Source organism: Cryptomeria japonica, chromosome 3, assembly GCF_030272615.1.
Source record: "Cryptomeria japonica chromosome 3, Sugi_1.0, whole genome shotgun sequence".
In the NCBI taxonomy this organism is placed as follows: domain Eukaryota; kingdom Viridiplantae; phylum Streptophyta; class Pinopsida; order Cupressales; family Cupressaceae; genus Cryptomeria; species Cryptomeria japonica.
In genome coordinates, this window is record NC_081407.1 from 831,548,696 (window position 1) to 831,572,507 (window position 23,812).

General features: G+C 35.7%; 1 protein-coding gene across 1 annotated transcript; it reads left to right on the plus strand.

Annotated features, from left to right (window-relative positions):
* Nucleotides 1–1,472: 1,472 nt before the first annotated feature.
* LOC131874529 (protein WUSCHEL-like) lies at nucleotides 1,473–2,429 on the plus strand. The gene is made up of 4 exons (XM_059217948.1): nucleotides 1,473–1,574; nucleotides 1,671–1,925; nucleotides 2,018–2,106; nucleotides 2,194–2,429. The coding sequence occupies exons 1-4, from the start codon at nucleotides 1,553–1,555 to the stop codon at nucleotides 2,275–2,277; spliced, it is 450 nt and encodes a 149-aa protein (XP_059073931.1). The 5' UTR covers nucleotides 1,473–1,552; the 3' UTR covers nucleotides 2,278–2,429.
* Nucleotides 2,430–23,812: the final 21,383 nt, after the last annotated feature.

The window sequence follows — 23,812 nt, forward strand, 5'->3', positions numbered from 1 at the left end:
GGGGAAGCGGGTCTGCCACCGCTTCATCATCCCAACCAAACTTCAATACATTCTCTTGCATGGCGCGCTTTGAAACCCTAATTTATAGAGAAGAAATAAAGTTTGTTCAACATAGAATATGAATTGTGACATTGATTTTTTATGTTTTACTTTAAATTTTATTAAATTATTCTGATGATGTGTGTATATATATATATATATATATATATATCATTTTTTTATATTATAAATATGTTTATTATTTTACATAATTCATTTCTTTGAATAATTATTATATTTCAATGTCAAATTATTTTAAAAGAGTACTTTATATTATTCTTTATTTTAAGGATAAAAGAAACTATCAAATATATTATTAGTAGTAATGAATTATAGTCATTTAATTCAAATTTAAGCATTATAATTTTGAAAATATATTTTTAGTGTTTAAATGTTATTATTAAATATTGAGTAATAACAAGTTAATTTTTTACACATGTTCATTATATTACAATTTTTTTAATATATTTTTTAATTAATTTTTTATATTATAATTTGAGTCAATTTGTATGAAGTTATAGTTCTCTTATAATAAACCCACACCTTGGAATTTTTAAAATAGATATAATTAAGATATTTATGCTAATTTTATTCTTCTTCTGAAAATTATTAAAAAAAGTATTATAAGTTTATTTATAAATTCATAAATTAAATAATTAAACAATTTATATTTAGGTGAACCACTGAAAAGAGTCAGTACATCTTATCATCTTACTTGATAACTTTTTCTAATCTAAGAGTGGGATCCTATGAGGGGTCTTCAAGATCTATTTTTAAGGAATAGGTGGTCCCATGAAGCAGACCAAATTTTTTATACTTGATTAATTGGAAACCTTTTCTAAAAATAGCAGCCTACTTTTTGGGACAACATATTTGACTGTGAAAAAGTTGAGGGATTACAAAATTGGCCTTTGGCTTTTTATTTACCAGTTCATAAATTTTGAAGCTTAAAATTTTAAGCCAAAATCGCGCTACAATATTTATGGGACCATCTCTTTTACATTAACTATTGAAAATTATACACACACTTCTCAAGCCTATCTCTAATCTTCACTTTCCAATATCTAACAAACTTTTACATATTAGCATTGACTTTGATTCCACTATAACAAGTTCCAATATTGAAAACAACAAATTCTAATCTTTTAAACTATAATACCACACATTGTGATAATTAAAACTATATCAGCAGACCCTTTAGCATGATCCTACTACTCTTAATTTACCTCGTAACTCATTAAGTTATTCGATTAAACGGTGCAGAGCTCTTCCCTTCCACCGTACACGTTTTCCTCCTTCCCAAAATTACAACCCTAACTTTTTCAACCAATCAACTTTCAAACTCATTTATTTATTTTTCACCGACCCCCTCGCACTGTGCTTATTTATACCACTCATCTTGTTTCTCCATTCACTATCGGCTTTGAAGTTACCTGAGATTCTTACCTGTGTGAGCTCTCTAGGGTTTTAGAAGTTGTATAAGGATATTTCAAGTTTAGGGCCGCACAAGATAATGGATCGCGGATCTGCTGCAGGTAAACGAGCTGGGTCGTTATAAAACGAAATGGGTTGTTCACATTATCGAGTTTTTTCAATTCGGTAGAATAATTCTATTATTTTGTTTTCTGCAGATTCCAGGCTTATAAGATCTGGAAGTGCTGTTGAGAGCGCAAGCGTGAGGAGTAGTTGTAGTAGATGGAAGCCAACCGACAATCAGAAGAGAATATTGGAGTCTCTTTTCGCGAATGGAACGAGAAAGCCATGTTTGGAGGAAATAGAGCGCATTACTGCAGATCTGCAGGGGCATGGTCCTCATGTGCAAGGCAAGAACGTCTTCTACTGGTTTCAGAATGCCACTGCCAGAGAGAAACGGATGAAAGAATCATGTGAGTAGCCGCACACACAGATTCTGTTCTTGTTGTTTCTTACATTGTTTTTAACAGTTTTTTAAAACTAACCTAAAAAATGCATATTTTAGCCTCAAGATTGCCCTCAGTATTCAAGGCGCGAAATTGGACTTCTCTTTTCCGTTCGAAGAAGAGGTCATCTGAGAAAAGCTATGTAGAGGTATGAAAGCGCGTTTACATATTCTGGCCTTTCTTTCAAATTAATAAGATTTTTGCAAATTTCTGAGGAATGTGTATTAATATGCAGGGAGAAGAAGATCGCCGGTATTCATCGGTAGATCCGTCTGACGTGAGAACTTTGGAATTATTTCCTCTGCATCCCGGTCTGTGACGGTGTTGGCAAGAATGGTTTTGCTTTTTCTTTTGTGTAGGGTTTCATAAACAGAATCGAAATAATGATATTCTAGTTATGAAGTAGTAGCGCATGCTGCATATTGCTGCGGTGTTACGATATAAGTTATAGTTTTCGATGTTGTAGCAATCGTATTGATTTCTATATCAGAAAATTCCGATGATGTATCTTCTCAGTTTTCACATGAAATGTTAAGATTCTCTTTTTAGAATTATTATGGAATGATGAATGTATCTTCTCAATTTTCACATGAAATGTTAGGATTTGCTTTTCAGAATTGTTATGGATGATGGAATTGAGGGAGATTTCAAAATTTATTTATAAACGAAGCTGTAAAAAAGAAAATATATGGCATTTCAATCTAAACTAGAATTTAGTTTGACAGAGCTAGATATAATAAGATACACTCTTAATTTATATATGAGATGATTAATATGTTTACTATATTAATTTTTCAGAATTTAATTGTAACAATCAATATTTACAAATTTCAAAGACAAAACTTAAAACTTAATAAATAAACTTCTGAGAGTCACATGAACAGTGCTTAGCAGATTCTCGAAGTTGAAAAGGAGATTAATGGCTTCCTGGAGTTAATTCCTGCTCATATACTGCTTGACGCCAAAGGGCATTTGGTAGATCTGAAGAACATTTACCCATAGGAGGCTGCAGATATAAATAGAGAATTGAATGAATCCATCTTCAAACAAGCTTACAGGCTTACAAATAACCCTTGCCAAAATATCATAATGCTTTAACACATGGGAGGAGACAGACAGTGAAAACGGTGGAAGGAAAAGGCGAAAGAATTTTTTTCGGCATGTTTTGAACGATTTTTTTTTCAGGCATAAGACAATCCGGTGAGATTCCCCACCAAATTAGCCTATACCGTAATAAGAAACTTGGTTAAGATCTTTAATTGGTTACATTAAGTTAGCTTATATGTTTATCTTTTAGATTAAAAGATAATGATAATAAATTAATGATCCCAATGTGACAAAAACACCAAAAGTGTCTCATACCCAAACTACTATGAAATGCATTTCCTAAGTAAACTTAAGTAAGGTGTAATAATATCCAACATGAATAATTATTTACACCAACACTCCCCCTTAAGTGCAAATTAAGGGAATGCACTTAAGTCTACAATGCAACTAAGCAATGCAAGATGGGTCCTGGCTACAAGGCCATGCTAGGTACCCATGTACAAATGCAAATGCATGAAAACCAATTCAATGAAATCTCTCACAAAGCGGGGAAAGAGAGAAAAACCCTCCCCCAAAAGAGAGATGAAATCTATACAAGAGAACTCTCATATAAGTATGTGAGGAGCAAAACCTCACCTGAGGAAAAAGTCCCCCCTATATGAGAGAAGAAGAGAAGCTAGGTAGCTCCCCCTCAATATAGAATCTGCACCAATGATAAAAGCTCGATGATGTATGAAGAAACTGCTCCATGAACATCGAACAACATTCCTCCCCTTAGGAAGAAACAAAACCAAAGGTGTATCCATGAAGTCTCCACAATCATGAAGGGAAGATGTAGGAAAAAAATTCATGATGAATGAAGTCTTTGAAAACTAATCAAGTTTCCCCATGTCGATGCTAAAATATACCCCCTCCAAAGGTGGTAAACTTCTCCACACTGCTAAAAAGGCACTCCAAGATCTAGTGGAGATGAATGTAGAACAATAGCCAGAGACTCACATGTCTCCTCTACGCATAAAGAGACCTCCTCTAGATACTATACATAAGTATCCACAATCATGTCAACCTCAAAAGAATGATCATGTAGAGAATAAAAAATAGGGTCAGAGTGTTCCCTCGCAACAATCAAAGAAGGATCATTTTCATCAAAGAAAAGATGAATACCATCAATGATGTCTCCCAAATCTGCAATGTAGGAATCCATAAACAACCCTGCAATGTTTGTCAAGTACTCATCGTATGAAACTGAAGCTGGAAGACATGAAATATCCTACCACACTGAATCACAAGAAGGAAAAACTATTGCACTATCTACATCATCAGGTGCAATAGGTGATGTGATATCAATAGGAAGATATGAAACACAAGGCTCAAGAACGGGGTCACATGTGAGAATCCCCAAGTTCAAGTACCCAAAGATCTCCTCAAAATTTGAATCATCACAAGAAGTGTGACCATCATGTGTAGAATCTTCATATGTGAAATCACCCTCATCAACAAAATTTGAAAAGGATTATAACTGAGATGCATGATCAACCACCCCAGTCACAATGATAACTCTAGTCTCTAAGCCTCTACTGAAAACTGACTCAGGTGCGAACTCCAAAATTCTCTTAGCTACGCCATGTGTGATTTGATAGATGGAAAGGAGATTATTTGTCAAGTGGGGTACACACAACACATCATTGAAGGAGTTATCCCCAATGGCAATAGTTCATTTCCCAATCACATCAATGTATGTATGATTTCCTATCAAAATCTATGGCATGGTGCAAGGCTCAAATGTAAAGAACATAAACTGCTCTGATACCATGTGAGATTTTCCCAAGATCAAGAGCTCAATAAAATATACAAATAGAGACAAAATCTAGGACAAGAACAAACTGTATTCTCGTCAATAGATAAATGATCAAAAGATCAATAGTTTTTCATACAATGAAGGATAAATCTACATATATAGGCAAGGCTATATGGATATGTGAATACATAAACATGACATGTGGCTCAATAAGAAACAAGGGTAGGTAGGAAATAAGTGTGGTAGGTAGGAGAAATAATAAAATATTCCACATGAGGTGGATTACCCACCAAAGGTGGAATTATCACTCCACAATAATTGGATATGATAGAGTAGTAACAAGATCACACCATAAAAAGTGGAAATTCTCCTACACACACTATCCCAATGTGGCATAAACACCCAAGTGTCTCATAGCCAAACTACTATGAAATGCATTTGCTAAGTAAACTTAATTAAGGTGTAATAATATCCAACATGAATAATTATTTACACCAACAAGGATACATACCAACATCTCAAACATCTCCAAATCTGAAAATCAAAATATTGACATTTTGTCACCACTGGACAACATAAAAAACTAGCCATGACACAGATTTTTATAACTAAATTAAATCTTCATGTGGACATATAAGAATTGAATTGAATCAACTATAGGCAGCCATTTGTAAATCCTTTAATTTGCAAACTCTTATCTTCATCATACTAAACAAACTAACTCACTGAACTTTACTGCATCATTGTCACAAATAGAGAAATATATTGACATCAATGACAACATATCTCTCAAATATCTCTCAAGAACATATTTCAAACATTGTTGAAATAATCTCCCCCTTCAACATTGATAGAAACATATGATATGAAAAAATCAATGACAAAAAAAGGATCAACAAAACACATGATTTTCTCCCCGTAAACTCTTCACATTTTTTCACATGACTCTCTCCTTTGACATCAATTCTAAAGGCAGATATTTGCAATCAAATCACAAGGCTAACTCGCAAAATTGAATTTTAACATCTGACTCACAAAACTAACTACTCCCCCTGAGTAGCAGCCACCAACCATCAATCTGGATCACAAGATATGACTGTGAAATGCACTAGACTGATGAATACCAATGCATCTTAGCTCTTATCAAGAGGGGAAATCACCCCTAACTTGCTTCCAACATACTCAAAAGTATCCTTAGGAATAGGATTTGTGAAAATATCTGCAATTTGTTCGTTACTAGACATATACTCCAATTTGACTTCCTTCTCATTCATCTTTTCTCTCAAAAAGTGAAAATTGATTGATATATGCTTATTCTTTGAATGCAACACCGAATACTTAGAAATATTAATTGCACTTGAATTGTCATAATAGATAGCAGTAGTCTCATCATACATAACTCTAATATCTTTCACGATCACCTAAGTACAATTGTTTCTAGCAATAATATATTCTTCTTTCATAGTAGATAGAGAAATATAATTCTTTTTTTTGGTCAACCATGAAACCAATATTTTTCCCAAGAAAAATGCACCACCACTCATATTCTTTGGGTCATCAACACTCCTACCCAATCAACACCAATAAAAGAACTCAAAGTAAAACCATCATCTTTCGGATATCATAGACCAAAATTAACTATTCCTTTCAAATATCTAAAAATTCATTTGATAGATACAACATGAGATTCCTTAGGATCAGCTTGAAATCTAGCAACAAGGAAAACACCATTCATGATATTAGGTCTGGTTTGAGTCAAATAGAGAAATCCACCAATCATAAATCTATATCTAGTCTGATTTTCTTTAGGAAAATCATCATCTTTAGTCATTTGACATCTGGTCAACATAGGATTGCCAACTGGCTTTGAATCTTCCAAACCAAACTTTTTCAACAATTCTTTCACATACTTGGACTAAGATAGAAAAATACCTTTATCTAATTGTGTAATTTGTAAACCCAAAAATAATTTCATATCTCTAATCATAGACATTTCAAACTCATTCTACAGATCATCAGCAAACTTTTTACATAGGATCTCATTTCCACCAAAAATAATATCATCAACAAAAACTTCAACAATCACAATGTTATCATTATCAATCTTAAATTACAAATTACTATCAGCAGTACCTATGTTGAGTCCTAGCTTTCACAGATACTTGTCCAATCTGGCATACCATGCTCTTGGGACTTGATTTAGTCCATACAATGCTTTCTTCAATTGGCAAACCATATCACCTTAATTAGACAATTGAAATCCACCCAGTTGCTTAATGTACACCTCTTCTTCCTACATACACTCAAAAATTACTATGACTAATTACATAGATATTTAATATTTATTTAATAATTATTCTTCTATTAAATAATTAAATTGAAAAGTTTAATTATTTAATTCATTTACTCTTTCTATCATTTCAATCTTATTCAATATTAATTATTTATTCATACACTATCAATTTTTTTGAAGTATTCATCAATCAAGTAATTTTACAATTATATAAATCTCCTTTCCCACCTCACTTCATCTTGATATCACTCAATCTTTCCAACTCATATTAATATTTTTAAACAAATTAATTCTTTTTAATTATTAATTAGCCATATTAAACTCTAACTTCTATTTCCAAAATAAAAGAATGAGTACGTACACTTAATTCTCGACTTCCCTATATTCTCTCCACAACTCCTACATTTTTGGAGGAGGTTGTCTCCATATCATAATGATCAACTTCCACTTGTCCCACATTTCCTAAATCTCCTCTAACCATCCTATATTCTTGGGGTCTTCATCTTTAGTCAATGTGAGCATCTTGCCACTTGGACTCCCCTTCCTCCTTTTTCTCTCACATTCCTGTTATCTCCTAGTAATGTACCCTATGCAAAGTTGAAAACTAATCTTTCTAGAGAAACATGGAATCAATCTAAGGTTGTGGGTCACCTATAACTAGATTGAACCCTCGGATAAGGGCGACTCCTAGTTGGTTATTACTCTAAAACTACTAACTTATGAGGGAAAGGGAAAGAGATGAAATTAAAACTAGTACACTTAACAATTGGACTAAAAATATAAATTAACTCGGTGATACACCGACTGATACCTTATGATACTTAGAAGAACAGACATTTGAAAACCAATTTTGGAAATCATTAGCCTACACAACTTATTTCAAGTATACACATGCATAAATGTTTCACAGAAAGGATTGAATTTATTTACTCAATAGTGCAAGAAGAGGACTTCAAAATAAGGAGCTCATACATTCATTTTAACAAAATCTGCAACCTACACAATATACTATTACAGAGAAGGTATAAGGAAAATGAGACAAGATAATAAGGAAAACAAAAATATTTCACTACTAACTTGATCAATCACATGGAATACACAACTCTGCAAGTAATAAGAGGGTAAAAATTACTGTCAAAAGCCTCCAAAGTAGTTTCTTCATATATCATAAAAATGAGTTACAAAAGATGGCAAAAAATTCACAAATGGCTATCAAAAGTCAATAAGTCCCGAATCTGCATAATCAGGAACTAACTCCCTAAAAAATGAGTCTAAGATATAACTATATGGACAAACAATCCTCTCCCTCCAAAATTCCAATAAGATACGAACTAAAAGTATCTTGGGTCAGACGCAACAATAATCCCCAAAATCTAGCCCTTAGATCTCATCCAAAACAGAACTAAATGAATGAAAAAGTCAGTTTTGACCATGTCCAACTCAAAGAGTCACCAATTCCACCTTAAAAGGTACAAACTTGGTCAAAAACTGATCACTAAATTCTCTCTAATGAAAATGACTAATCCCTAAATCCTTAGACACGTTCCATAAATCAAGTCAAGACACCACCTATATTCTCTCCATGTGTCTATGATAACTCTCAAAGAGTCCTACAAGCAACAAGAAACAAGAAAGCTAATTCCCAAAGTTGACCAAGTCACACATCTTCAATTACAGAAATAACAATATGAATTTAAGATTTATAATAACACCTTAAATCCATTTACATAATGATTATATATGCAAGGCATGGGATCATGACTTCAATTAGTTTAATTTGATTTCGGTAAAAAATCACACCAAAAATAAAAAAAGGGCCAGTATGCTCTCTTAGGGTAAAACATAACCCTAAACCGAGGCAAACCCAAAACATTGCTTCATTTTTAAAAAAATTTACTTATCCTTCCGAAGCTTCTGGATTAACCCAAAACTAGGGTTTTGTGGCGGCAATGGATTATGCATCACATTTACTATTATTTTATTGTTTTGCTGGAGATTGACATAGGGAGGAATGAGATAAGATGGCCATATTTTTTTATTTCTCCTTTTGTTGATCATTCCTTTTCTATGAATGGTTCTATCCATGATGTGACTGTTGGTAATTGTGATGCTTTTCTAGATTGAAGATACCTATGTTAGTAACCTTTCTTTGTCTTTTATGTATTGTTATGGTTGATTCTCCTTATTTTCTAAGAATGCATTATTACTTATGAAGGCTCCTGCTCACGAGGGTTTGCCCTAATTTGTGTCATAGATCAACTGTAATATGCTTGTCGATACTATCATTTGAAATGTTATGGCTTTGACCGTGAGCTCTATTTGATAGCTATGTTCTTCGACCATCTTTGAATCATGTATGGGAGATGTAACATATAGCATTTATGGATTGCATTGCTATTGATACCATGACTATAAATGCATTCTATCTCAATTTTTTACTTGTTTTTCAAAAAAAATGTCTTTACCTTATTAGGATTGTGACTATATGATTATTAGTCGAAGGCCTGCAACTTTTAGAGAATATGGCTCTATAAGACTAATGTTGCAATAAATACTTTTAGACTTGATGATGAACATTGTTGATTCTTTGAGCATACTCCTTCTATCTTTGAATTTATACCTTTCCCTTCTACTTTTGGATGCCAAAACTATCCTTGAATGCATCTTAGTTTCAATGCCACCTATGTCAAAATGAAGAAAACACAAATCTTTATATTAGCAACTCTCTTGTATTCACACCCTACCACTACATCATTGATCTCAGACTTCTTTTTTGTTATGCACACAACCTCATTACTTCTATAAATTCATTGTATTTTAGGGCATGGGTACTATCCTAACATGTAACTTATCTAAATTTTGAACTCTATACCTTCATGTTCTAAACAATGAATATAGTCTCATAGAATGTCTTGGTGATAATTGTTCCCCGTGACCCCTTCTACTGGAATGCTCTATGAATGAAACACTGTTAGCCATGTCATGTCTATTCATGACTGGCTTTGTCTTCTTTGTATTACTGACTAGTAAGATTGTGTTATCTTCTTTACCAGAGATTGCCTTTAGTTTGACTATGACAAGTCTCTGTCATTAGCTACATTGACTAAGATACTTTTATAATACTTCGCACTGTCAATATACTGTCGGTTGTTCTGATACATTCTATGCTCTTTGAGACTTTGTTATTGCACTATTTGGGCTTTTATATGTCAGCATTTTGGGCTCAACCCTTGTGGGAGGCACATTTCACCCCACATGTTGAATCTGATTAATTAAAGATAGATGATATACACCTATAGATGGACATGTTAGAAAAATATGTGCATATGTTAGATGTGTTTGATGACTCTTTGCTTGATTTTGGATACATAAAACAGGCTCATACATCTGATATACATAAGGATTAACATATGTATGCATGGGTAAATGTGCATGTATAGGATGCAGTCTTTCATTGCTTAGAACCTTGTTCTAACTTATTTTTCACACTCTATGCAGGAAACATTGAACTTAATGATGAAGGAAAGCTAGAAGAAGCGAGGCAACACCATCAGGACTAGATCAAACCAATAGTACCAGTCATTCAGGCAATGATTGGTTACCTTCTTTACATGTTCTTATTTTAAATGTTTACTCATTCATGTATAAATGATCCTTATATGCATTCATTTGAGCAAAGTTAGTCTCACAACTTCTTATGCGAGACATGTATTTTATCATATTCAATAAAGATTACATTTCTTCAAAAGACTTATTCAATCTTTTTATGTTTCATACATTTATATCAATGAAATATCTTTATTCTGCAATATTTTGTTTCTCTAATCTCTTAAGGTTATTTTAATGGTGAACTTGAATGCAACATAGAGTAGATTATAAAATGTACCATTTTCTTTAAAAACTTGGTGGCTCTACCTGATTGAGCCTGTAGCTGAAATTCTGGTAACATTTTTGGTGATTTATGTCATATGTTTTCCTGCTAAACATCAAAACCAGTAGCCTTGGCCATACATCAAGCACAAAGTCACTTCACAAACCTGAATGAAACACAACTTAGTATAGAAGATAACCCTGGCTGGTTTGTTGAAGTACAGGTTTATAAATTATGATAGTGAAGTATGAGACTTACTCAAAACAATTCTGGCATGGATTGCTGCCATTTTTCCTAACTGATTGGATATGGATGTATGATTTTTGATAGTAATACACAAATGTTACTTCCATAAGCTATATATGTAGGCTCAATTAGGTAGAAAGGGTCACAACAGTCCAACTTAACAAACCATTGCAACCTGACAGACTGAAAACTTGGAGACTTTTTGAAAACATGAAACCTAAACTAAGACTACTCTAATGTGCATGGAAAAAATTAGGGAAAGGAAACATGTGACTATAATATACCCTAAACTAACAGCAAGGCAAAACCACTTTAAAAAAACCATTTACTGGAAGTCTAAAATAGTTGCCCTTCCTCCTTAGAATGGAATGATTTGCATAGATGATGGCAGCTAAGAAAAGAAATGGTCAAGTAGTTGATGTACCATCTTATGAAAAAGATAAACATATTCACTTACCTTCCTAGATTGGTCATATTTAATGTTATTCAAGGGAGGATAAGTGAGTTGAACATACTCTTTTTTAGCTATCAGTGCATCCATAGTTGTTGGCATTTCAATAGAAAGAAAGATTGTTAGCATTTCAACAAGGATATTGAAAAGGTTGTTGAAGATTATTGATATAAATGAAGAAGGATGATTACTATCTTAATAATATTATTTTGTCATTGATGTCAAGAAATTGATTTTCTAATTTAGTATGATGTTGCCATATCTTGAAAAGTATGTTTTGATGAGTATTAAGAAGTCGGTAAGTTACACAGAAAGAATGTCATAATAAATGGGAGAAATGAGTTATTCAATGGGAAACTATTACCGAGTTAGACAATGATGAGATCATGTTGTTTTGATTGTTTTGATATCTTAAATATGATGTTTAATACTGTACTATGTTGCCGAGCAAAGAACCTAGTCGGTAATCCCTAAGGTTATCGATATCGGTTAAGGAAGGCAGAATGTCTATCGAGTGAAGTTTAGTGTTAACCGAGTAATAATCGAGTTATAACAGATTGTATTGGATGAATACAAGCATTATTTAATGAAGGAAAATGATGAGCTAGAGTTGATTAAATGATTGGTATGTCATGCATGAAGTTTGTTAAGGATCTATGGCAATGGAAGATCGGCAGGAAGATCTACAGTTCAGATTGAACTGCAATAACCTTGTGCAAGTTCCAAGAAAGGAATGCAAGTCCCAAGGCAAGGTAAAACATTTGTAGATCGAAGGATGCATTGAACCTAGTCAAGTTTGAAGATTTGATGGCTAAGATTGATCATGGGAAATGTGATCAAGGAGATTAAGCAGTTAGAATTGTTTATAAATAAGGAATTATTGATGAACAATGTATGCGGGCAAATGTAAGCACATTGATGTTAGAGTAATGTTTACCGAGCATAGAAGCTTGGAGATCTGATTGAAGAACAGATCGAGGAGCCTAGCAAGCCCTACAAGGGACAAGATAAGTCTTATGACAAGATTGTTTTGAGCAAATAGGATCTGCTTTAGCATTTCAGATGTGAAGTTGCAGATATATTTTATTATAGTTGTTTATGTTGTAAGTGATAGAAAATCTCTTAACCGAGTGGACTTAACAGTCTTATTTCTAAATCCTCTAGCAAGGTAACCTTCTAAATGAGTGTTTGAAATCCTTTGACATGGTCACTTCTAACAAAGGGCAAGATCCTAACAGATCTGAGGGAAATCCCTTAATCGGGTCATATCTAGAAATGTGTTTGTAATCTTTAACATGATTTGCTTTTAACCGAGCATACTCTAGAAGAGTATATTTCTTAGTGGGTCCGAAATCCCATAGTGGTTTTTCCCTATGTGGGTTTCCATGTTAAATCTGGTGTTATATGTGTTGTGATGTTATATGTTCATGAGGTTAAATGTTTTACAGTTTTCTATAGTATATGCTATCGAGGTTGAATCTGTTGAATATCTTGAAGATTAAGTTTGTATGATTCAGACCCCCCTCTCATCTTATTATCTATTGACTTAGATCTTTAAAATTGGCATCTGTACTTAACAATTGATATCAGAGCTTTGGACTCTGGAAGAAAAGTTTAAAGGAACTTGAGGCAAAGATCCAAAGATGTATAAAAGGGATGCACCAAAGCTGAACAAATACGGTTTCTCCACATGGCAGAAAAGGATGAAGCTGCACTTATCAGGAATTGGAGAATATGCAACATATTATCTGGAGAATGATTACATTGCACCGAGCACCTACCCAATGACAATGGAGGAGATAAAAGAAAAGCAGGAACATGCTCAAGCTATGATTGAAATAACATCAACATTGACCGACTCAGAGTTTAATGATCTAGAAGGTTGTAATGATGCAAAGGCAATGTGGTCTAAGCTCATATCTATGTATGGTGGTGATGAACATGTTCAAAGAGAAAAGGTAGATAGTCTAAGAGGACAACTTGAATCCATGAGAATGAATGAAGGAGAAAACATAACACAATACAGTACAAGATTAAAAGAGATTGTCAATCAAATTAAAGGCGTAGGTGGAACTATTGAAGAAAAGGATGTAACAAGTAAGTTATTGAGAACCCTTCTACCATCTTATGCTATTCGAGTCTCTGCAATCAATGAATTAAGGTCTGTACCAAACATGCTAGTCTCTTTGGATGCTACTATTGATAAGCTACATGCATTTGAGTTAAGTAATTTTGATAACAGTGGGTCTTCAGTAAATAAAGTTGAATCTGCATTTAGTTCTTTTCATCTTGGTGAATCTAATGATTATAATGATAGAATGAATAAGCATTCTGAAGGAAATCACAGTGGAGCAAGTGAAAGATTTCATAAAAACATGGAAGAATTAAACAAACTGTATGAGGAAATCAGAAAGCAAGAAGAGTTTGAAGCACTATTGGCCAGGAGGCTACTTAGAGGCAAAGATAAGTATAAAGGAAAGCTACCTTTGAAATGTTTCAATTGTGATAAAATAGGACATATGGCTTCTAACTATCCTGACAAAGAATCTAATGAAAAGAGAGAATATCGAGAAGATAGACAAAAAGACAATCACTATAGAGGACATCGAGACTTCAGAAGGAGAGTTAGAAAGACATGCTTAGTAGTTGATGAGGAATCCAATGATGACAAATTTGATGAAACTAAAACAGAGGAATTTGTTTATGTGGCTATTAAAGATGGATCAGATGAAGAAAGTGATAACTCAAAGATGAATGAATAGTACCAAACCGGTACTGAGAGGGGGGGTTGAATCAGTACAGACAAAAATATAGTCCAAAACTGGTTTGATAGCAAATACTCCAAATGACTGGCAAACAGTGATACTGGTTGAAACAGAGTGCAACCGATAAGACCCAGAACAACTAAGATAATCATAAACCATTTACTCACTAAGCTTTCCTCTTAGCTCAATACTATAGCACCGTTACACCCTCATAGGTAAACTATCATCACATCTTCACAATAGTTAGTTCAATATGTTTTATAGATAGGCATAAAACACAGAACCATCATATGCTCAACAGGTAATAACAAAGCATCACAAGATAAAAGCATCTCATATGACACACATATTTTTCATGTGGAAACCCAACTGGGAACAACCATGGTGGGGATGAATACCCACAAACTACTTTTTGAACTCTTTAGAATTCTGCTTTGTTAGGAGCCTTGTCTAGTTAAAGACATTACAATAGGTTCTTCTAGGAATCGATCTTGTTAGGGATCACCCGGTTAAGGGATGGCTACAATACCCAGTTAAGGGTTAAACCTGGTTAGGGCTACCTTGTTAGAAGATTTCAAGAACTCAATAGCTAAAGGATCTCCAGAGCTCTATAGCTTCTGAGAACTCAATAACTTTGAGTTGCCCTATTAAGGGATTTGAATCAAGCCGATTAAAGCTACCCTGTTAAGGTATTTGTATCAAGTTGGTTAAGGCTACCCTATTAAGGGATTTCACAACTGTTGAAGTGGTTAAAGATCAACAGGAATTACAATGATCTGATAATAGAAATCAATGCTAATGTAGATTTGTTTTGGCTCCTCTTCACCTTGTACACATTCACGTTGTAGGTATGTCTTCTCTCCTTTGGTCTGGCAAGAATCATGTATCACTTCCCTTGCATACACACACACATCTTTTGCCAACAACCTTAGAAAGAAACACAACATTGACCTTATAGGAAACAGACAAGTCAGTAGCAAAAACCCTAAATGCTAAACCTGTTAGGTTAAGCAATTCAAGTGGTTCAATCTTGACCGTTGAATCATATTGCATTAAATGCAACTGTAAAGCGGAAAATCGCGATCGAACCCTAGTTGCCCTCCCCTCTTCCAACTCCGAGGAGAGAGAAGGGAGGTTCGCTAGGGTTGATGGTTTTCACTTAAGGGAGAGACTTTACATTCAAAAGAGGGGTTGAAACCCACAAGATCCAATCCCACGCAATGCAAGATTAGATGCTAAATGAGTTTCAAGGGTTAAGAAAGCAAGGCTACCCTCTTTTGTAAAGAATGTTGATAAGGGAATTAAGCTAGGAATGCATAGAAAGTGATAAAGATTCGCTTATAAACTGAGTTAGGGATATAGTATGAAGCTGCGGACCTGAAATTAGCAGTAAAATGTCGATACGGCGCTGTCCTGAAAATTTGAGCAAAAGTTGTCGGGACGATGGCGCCCAGTGCCACGGTCCTCCGAAAAATCCGCGAAATGAAGGGGGATCTATTCGTCTCTGGACAAGGATTCCAGATCTTCAATTTCATTCGCATACCTGCAACCTACACACAGAAAAGTGAAGACGATTGGGGGGTTAGGGATTAGGGGTTTGCCTTTAGGTCAAACCCCGGTTTTGGAATTAACCAAGAAATGAGCAAGTGTTGTAAATGTAAATAACTGTAAAACCAGTACTAATACCTTGTTCTAAGGATGTTTGTATCCTTATGTGCGAAGGTATAGATGTTGTATGTTGTTGTAGTATGTAGTATGTGATCTCCTCTTCAATGGTTGAATCCTTGTCTTGAATGGAGACTTGAAATGATCAATTGCTTGAAGGAATGCTTGAATGCTTGAGTATAATTTCCACGCTTTTTCCATCATGTCAAATGAAAGAGGAAAATGTAGTTTATATACTTGTCAATTAGGGCTGATAGACTGATTTTCCCGACCTTAGGCCGACCAGGAAAGACAATTTTCCAATTTGCAAACATAAAGACCCAAAGTCCAAAAGAGACCGGGCCCAAAATAGGACACAGGGACCAGGGCGCTGGGCGCCATGGTCCTGGGGGACTAGGGCGCTGGGCACCTTGGTCCTGAAGGACCAGGCCGCTGGGCACTCTGGTCCCACCTCCCGGGACAACAGGGTGCAAAGGAGGTTCAGGCCAGGGTGCAAGAAAATGCAGTTTTTGGTGTCATAATCAGGTTTCGGGGTCTCCATTCAGGTTGCATGTTGCGTCGCCATCGTGAAGACCCAAATGTGGTCAAAATTGCAAGTGTCACAATTTTAGGACGCTACATTTAGCCCCCACTTTAGCGGGAGTATGTATGCTCATAGTTCTGGTAAAGTACAAGGAAACAACATTGAAAAACTTTCACCACGTCAAGGAGGCAAGATACACCAAGCCCCCAGTGGACTAAGGATCTTACAACTTCAATTGACAAAGTAAAAGGGAAGATCACGAGGGAGAACCATGACTGTCAGTAGTAAGGTTCCCTCACTATGAGTCATGCAAGAGAAATACCAAAAATTTTCAAGGCAAAGCTAAGTTCGCCAAGAAATTTTCAAGTATCCTGAAGGGATAGACAGGGTGTATGCCCCCCTACGTTAAAGCGATCGCACACACCTCAACGGGGGTGATTGTTTTAATGTAGTGATACACATAAGAAATGAGAAAGGAAAGGAGCACGTTATCGCAAGGATTTAGCCCCCAAGTGTGAGATAAACCCAAGGATAATAGACACAAAACACAAAGCACGAGGTGACTTCGCTTTCCTCGGGGTCAGTATGTTGTATGATAATTCATGTATATCATATGTATGTATGCATAATTTTTCTTCATTCCCCAATCAAGGAAGGTCACCTAGAAGAAGGGAACACATGTGTCTTTTGAGTCAACATGAGAGAGATCGAGAGATCTCAATGCTTTGCATCGTCCTCAAGTAGACAACACTAAGGACGACAAATAGAAGAATGAGAATAACGTATAGAAGAAGTAACACAAGAGAGGAGGAGAGAATCTGCTATGCTAATGTAACTAGTCTAGCACGTCATCTACCCCCCGATCTTGCTGATCAATGTTTCGGGAAGGCAGGGAACACGCTAGAGGAGGAACATTCAACACAGCAGATGGAGCTATCACAAGATCCAAACAAGGGCTATGTTCATGTTCCAAGCCACGTTGTTCTTGTCTAGGAGCTAGGATAAGTGCTTTAGAAAATTCATTAGATAAATGGTTATCAATATCAACAAGTTCATATTCACTATCAGAAGCAAGAGGAGTAACATTTTCATCATGAATAACATTTTCATCTATATCATCATCAAGATTTATAAAAATAGGATTTTTGACTCGCACAGGATCAAGACCATCATGCATCTTATGTTTAGGAGATTTCGGCTCAATCGTCGGCTGAGGAGAAAATGGAATAATGCTTGTTGAAGGTGTTTTTGGAGATTGCAAAGTTTGAGAAGCAGCTGCTTGAGCTCTAAGACGATGCTTTCATCGACGTTCGCGTGCAGAACGATTTCGTCTAGTCTTAGTAAGAGGTTGAGAAGATTGAGGAGGAGGAATGTTCTCATCCTTATCACTTGGGTGTTTAGGTTGTGGTCTCTTAGGCTGGATAATAGGAGAAGAAGAAGTTCTCTTCTCTCTATAAAAAGAAGGAGGAGGGACTGCTCCATACAAAGGAGGAATATTTGGTTTAGGAAGAAGACCAAGTCCATCATGACGAGGAGGTATAGGTCTACTTTTAGAAGGTTTATTAGGCATAGACATAGTCACATCCATAGGGATGGGTTGGGAATCTTCTTGAGGAAAGACATTAGTTTTATCTTTCAAAGGAAGAACTTCCTTCTCAAGAACGATAGGAATGTCAAGTTTAGGTGTTCTAGGTTCACTTAGAGATAGGATCATATCTGTTTTCCACTTTTGATAAGATTTGAAAAGATGATCACTTCGCGGAGGAAGAGATTGGAATTGTTTAGGCCAAAAGTAATCAATAGGAACACTAGAGGTTCTTTCAGCTGGTTTAAAGAGACTATGATTGACAGTAACAACTTGACCATTATGGGGAAATTTCAAACACTTGTGAATAGGAGAAGCAATAGCTTTCATGGAAGATAGCCAAGGATAGCCAAGCTTCACACGAAATTGTTCGGAAGATGGAATAATAGCAAAGTTCACATCAAGGGATTTGTTATGGACCTCAATAGGCAATGTAATAGAACCAATCGCAGGAGAAGAAAATGCATCAAATAATTTCACAATCACATCTGTTTTGTCATAGATCACTTGACTCAATTGCAAAGTAAAAAGAAATTCTTCAGTAATAACATTAACCATGCACGAAGGATCAATAAGCACTCCACGGCAAGGTGTATTCTTAACTTTTGCAACTATGTATAAAGGACCATCAGGTGCCCTAATGGTTTCACTAGAATCAAATGTGATGGAAGGTTCTTTAGGGATTTCTTGCTGCTCTACAAAGTTAATCACATTCGGAGCCATAGACACAAGACCAGCAGATGAGAGAGAGGAATCATTAGCCTCAATCGCATTAGAGGTATGAGAAGGTAATGGATTAGTAAAAATCTGAAGATTTTGGATAGGAGGAGCTACAGATGTGTTGCCTTTATCATTCACTCCAAAAACAGAGATAGTATTATTATCAATCAAATCTTGAATTTTACCCTTTAAAGAAAAACATTTTTCAGTATCATGCCCAGGCTGACGATGAAATTGACAAAAAGCTTTGCTATCAAAATAAGGTGAAGTAATCTTTGTAGGATCAATTTGTCGTACAGGAGGAAGAGTAAGCACATTTTGTTCCAATAAATTATTCATAATACTATGCAATGATTCATTCAAAGGAGTATACTTTCTTTCTTTCCTAAAAAATTTAGAAATAGGAGGCACACCTGATGCTACATTCACATTGTTGTTGATGATGTTTTCATTGAATTTGATGGAATCTCTATTCGGTTTAAACTTCCCAAATGGTTGTTGACTGCTATCACCCTTATCACTCGGAGCCATAGGATGTGTTTGTTCCATTTGACTCACAGTCACTTGATAATTGTGAAGAGTGGCACACAACTGTTGGAAAGAAGTAAACTCAAAAAACAGAAGTTTGTCTCGAATATCTTTTTGTAAATTAGAAATGAAGATTCTTTGAATATCATTGTCAGGCACTGGAAAAGAAATTTGAGCATACAAATGCTTATATCTACCAATGAAATCAGTCACTTTTTCTTTAACACCTTGTTTACAATGCATTAAATCAATCAAAGTAACTTTAGGACTTATATTGTTTTGAAATTGTTGAATGAAAGCATTTGCAAGTTGTTCGAAAGAAGTAATAGAATAGGAAGGCAACGAGAAATACCATTGTAGGGCTTTGTCTCTTAATGTTATAGTGAACCATTTTGCAAGCAACCTTTGGTCATAAGCAAAATCAGTACATATTGTTTGAAAGGTCTTAACATGTGTTAGAGGATCACCCTTACCATTATAAAGCTCCAAATGCAGGATTTCAACATGTTTAGGAGGGATAGCTTGAACAATGTCAAGAGAAAGTGGGCTCGCAACATCAAATGTGGGCACACTAAACTTAGATTGATTCATAGAGGCAATTTGTTGCTGTAAAGAAGAGACAGTTTGTGCAAGATTGTTAATGGTCGCTTCAGTCGAAGAATTCATATTAGATGTGTTAGATTGAGATGGAGGCGTTATGTTATTGAAAGAAGGTAAATGGTAAGGTGGTGGGACTCTATGATAATTAGTCATAGGAGATGATTGGACAGGAGGAACACTACAAGGAGGAATGGAATGATTGAATGAATTGCCCCCTTGCGTCATGTTCATTTGTGAAGATGTAATAGGGACACTCATTGAAGGAGTGAATGAAGAAATCGGATTGAATGAAGGAAGAGGGTTAATTGAAGAAGAAGGATTGCCCCCATGACTGATGATCACAGGAGGAATGTCTTGTGTAGAAGTAGCCATTATGTTTGATGTAAAGGTAGGTATGCTAGCAATAGGAGTCGTCAAAGGAATAGAATGATTGACTTGAGTAGGAGGTTGTGTATAACCCAAAGTTTCAGCACAACTCTTCATAGGCGTCACATTCGAATCCACAATGTGTGCAATACCACGCAAAATATCAATTCCATTCTTATCACTTTGAAGCATACGTTTTAGACCCTCAATTAAAGGAAGAGCTTGACTATCAGGGTATTCTTGAGACATCCATTGTTGAAAATCGTCAAATTGGTTATCCAATTTCGAAAGTTGTTCTTCAGAAACCTCATGGAGAGCTTCTTCATCATTAGGAGGATTAGAGGAATTACCCATGTCCTCGTTAAAAAGGCTATTCAAATTAGGTTCCATCTCCTCAGTAGTTAAACCTCGGAAAGACTTAATTCTACGGCTTCGTCTAACGGGAATAGTGTAAGTAGGGCTTATTGTTGTAAAACTCATGCACTAGAAAGAGAGAGAAGATTTTGAATTTAGAGGTACCAATTTTCAATAAAATCAGCCAATCTTCTGTATTTAAGCTATTAAATGCAATCATGACAGTCTCCCGAAATTTCAGAAAAAATGTTTGGGACTGTGGCGCTCGGAGTACAACATGGTCCTTGCAACTTTTTTCGAAATTTGCAGGGATGAAAGGTATGATGATTTTAAAGCTAATCTGAAAAAATTGAGTGATTTTACGATCTGTAGATAGGCCAAATTAAAGTTGCAATCTCAAAATTGAACCCTACCAAGATTGTCGAAAAATGCAAAATTTGAATTTTGAAAAAGACAGGGAAACTGAAATTTTGAATTTTATGATTTTAGAGTGAATGTCAAAAGCAATGCAAGTTTTGAAATTTAAGAATTGACTCAATTTCATGCAAAATTCAATTTTGAAAGCGGAAATTAAAGTTGTTGTAATTAAGCATTTAATTTCAAAAGTCACAAATTGCAAGAATTTGAATAAAGCACTGAAATTTCGAATGAATGCAAACACACTTTTCAGATTTAGGATAGTAAGAACACAATTTTGACACAAAATTTCAGTTTCAATGACTTTTGAATGTTTAGAAGCCTTAATCCAAGCAATCACAAGACCAACTTTGACTGTAATTTTGAAGGTGTTAAAACTGATAAAATCAGCCAAAATTCTGGATTTTAGCAGGAAAATACAGTAAGATTTCGCTCCCAAAATTTCAGAAAAAATGTCGGGGACGATGGCGCTCGGAGTGCACACGGTCCTCACAAATTTTTTCCAAATTTTCAGGGATGAAAGATATTGTGATTTTATTGCGGAATCCAAAGTTACAGCTGATTTGGAGATGTTTTGATCAGTGAAATTGTCGGACAAAGGTTGAATCAAGAGGGTTTCAAAAATTAGGGTTTTGACACTTAACCAATTAATTTTCAAAATTAAAGCACAGACATGAATTGATAATTTGTAATAGAAGGGCAGATCTGAAACAAGCATTAACAATTAAATATTTCACAAGTTCAATTACTAAAAAGAAATTTTAGGGTTTTTATGCAATCACCTCTAAAATTTTGCAAAAGATCAAACATGGAAATGTAATCAAGGAATCAATTTTCAGATCTAAGCATGAATAATCAGAAAGGATGTTCACGTCGGGTTCACCAAAATGTAAAGCGGAAAATCGCGATCGAACCCTAGTTGCCCTCCCCTCTTCCAACTCCGAGGAGAGAGAAGGGAGGTTCGCTAGGGTTGATGGTTTTCACTTAAGGAAGAGACTTTACATTCAAAAGAGGGGTTGAAACCCACAAGATCCAATCCCACGCAATGCAAGATTGGATACTAAATGAGTTTCAAGGGTTAAGAAAGCAAGGCTACCCTCTTTTGTAAAGAATGTTGATAAGGGAATTAAGCTAGGAATGCATAGAAAGTGATAAAGATTCGCTTATAAACTGAGTTAGGGATATAGTATGAAGCTACGGACCTGGAATTAGCAGTAAAATGTCGATACGGCGCTGTCCTGCAAATTTGAGCAAAAGTTGTCAAGACGATGGCGCCCGGCGCCACGGTCCTCCGAAAAATCTGCGAAACGAAGGGGGATCTGTTCGTCTCTGCACAAGGATTCCAGATCTTCAATTTCAGCCGCGTACCTGCAACCTACACATAGAAAAGCGAAGACGATTGGGGGGTTAGGGATTAGGGGTTTGCCTTTAGGTCAAACCCCAGTTTTGGAATTAACCAAGAAATGAGCAAGTGCTATAAATGTAAATAACTGTAAAACCAGTACTAATACCTTGTTCTAAGGATGTTTGTATCCTTATGTGTGAAGGTATAGATGTTGTATGTTGTTGTAGTATGTAGTATGTGATCTCCTCTTCAATGGTTGAATCCTTGTCTTGAATGCAACACTTAGCCTTGAATGGAGACTTGAAATGATCAATTGCTTGAAGGAATGCTTGAATGCTTGAGTATATTTTCCACGATTTTTCCATCATGTCGAATGAAAGAGGAAAATGTAGTTTATATACTTGTCAATTAGGGCTGATAGACTGATTTTCCCGACCTTAGGCCGACCAGGAAAGACAATTTTCCAATTTGCAAACATAAAGACCTGAAGTCCAAAAGAGACCGGGCCCAAAATAGGACCCAGGGACCAGGGCGCTGGGCGCCCTGGTCCTAAAGGACCAAGGCGCTGGGCGCTCTGGTCCCACCTCCCGGGACAGCAGGGTGCAAAGGAGGTTCAGGCCAGGGTGCAAGAAAATGCAGTTTTTGGTGTCATAATCAGGTTTCGGGGTCTCCATTCAGGTTGCGTGTTGTGTCGCCATTGTGAAGACCCAAATGCAGTCGAAATTGCAAGTGTCGCAATTTTAGGACGCTACAGCAACAACCTTGAAATGATCTCAAGACATTCTCCAACATCCATTATCCATCGATTTCATGGCAGCTGATAACCCATCATATGTTATCACTGTTTGACAAACTTCGCACATTCCTGAGGTAGATAGGAATAGTCTTCTTCATGCAAGATCCTTCATGCGCATAGGGCTTATGTGGCAACACGACTTGTTCTTTGTTATACTGCTAACTCATCACACAAAGATCACCGCTTGAGTCACAGATGCTTGAGGTACTCCAACTGGAAATCCTGAAGTGGAAACTACCTACCAACTAGTAGCCATACAATGCTTCCATGTGTCGGTTCCCATAACTACATGCCGGTTAACCCGGTTCACTTCATATCATATATTGACATCAATGACAACATACAATATCATTATGTCCTTATACTAGTTCACATAATGCTAACAGAGGAAACGAGAGAATACTGAGAAGACAGACAATAAGACAATCACTACAGAGGACACCGAGACTTCAGAAGGAGAGTTAGAAAGACATGCTTAGTAGCT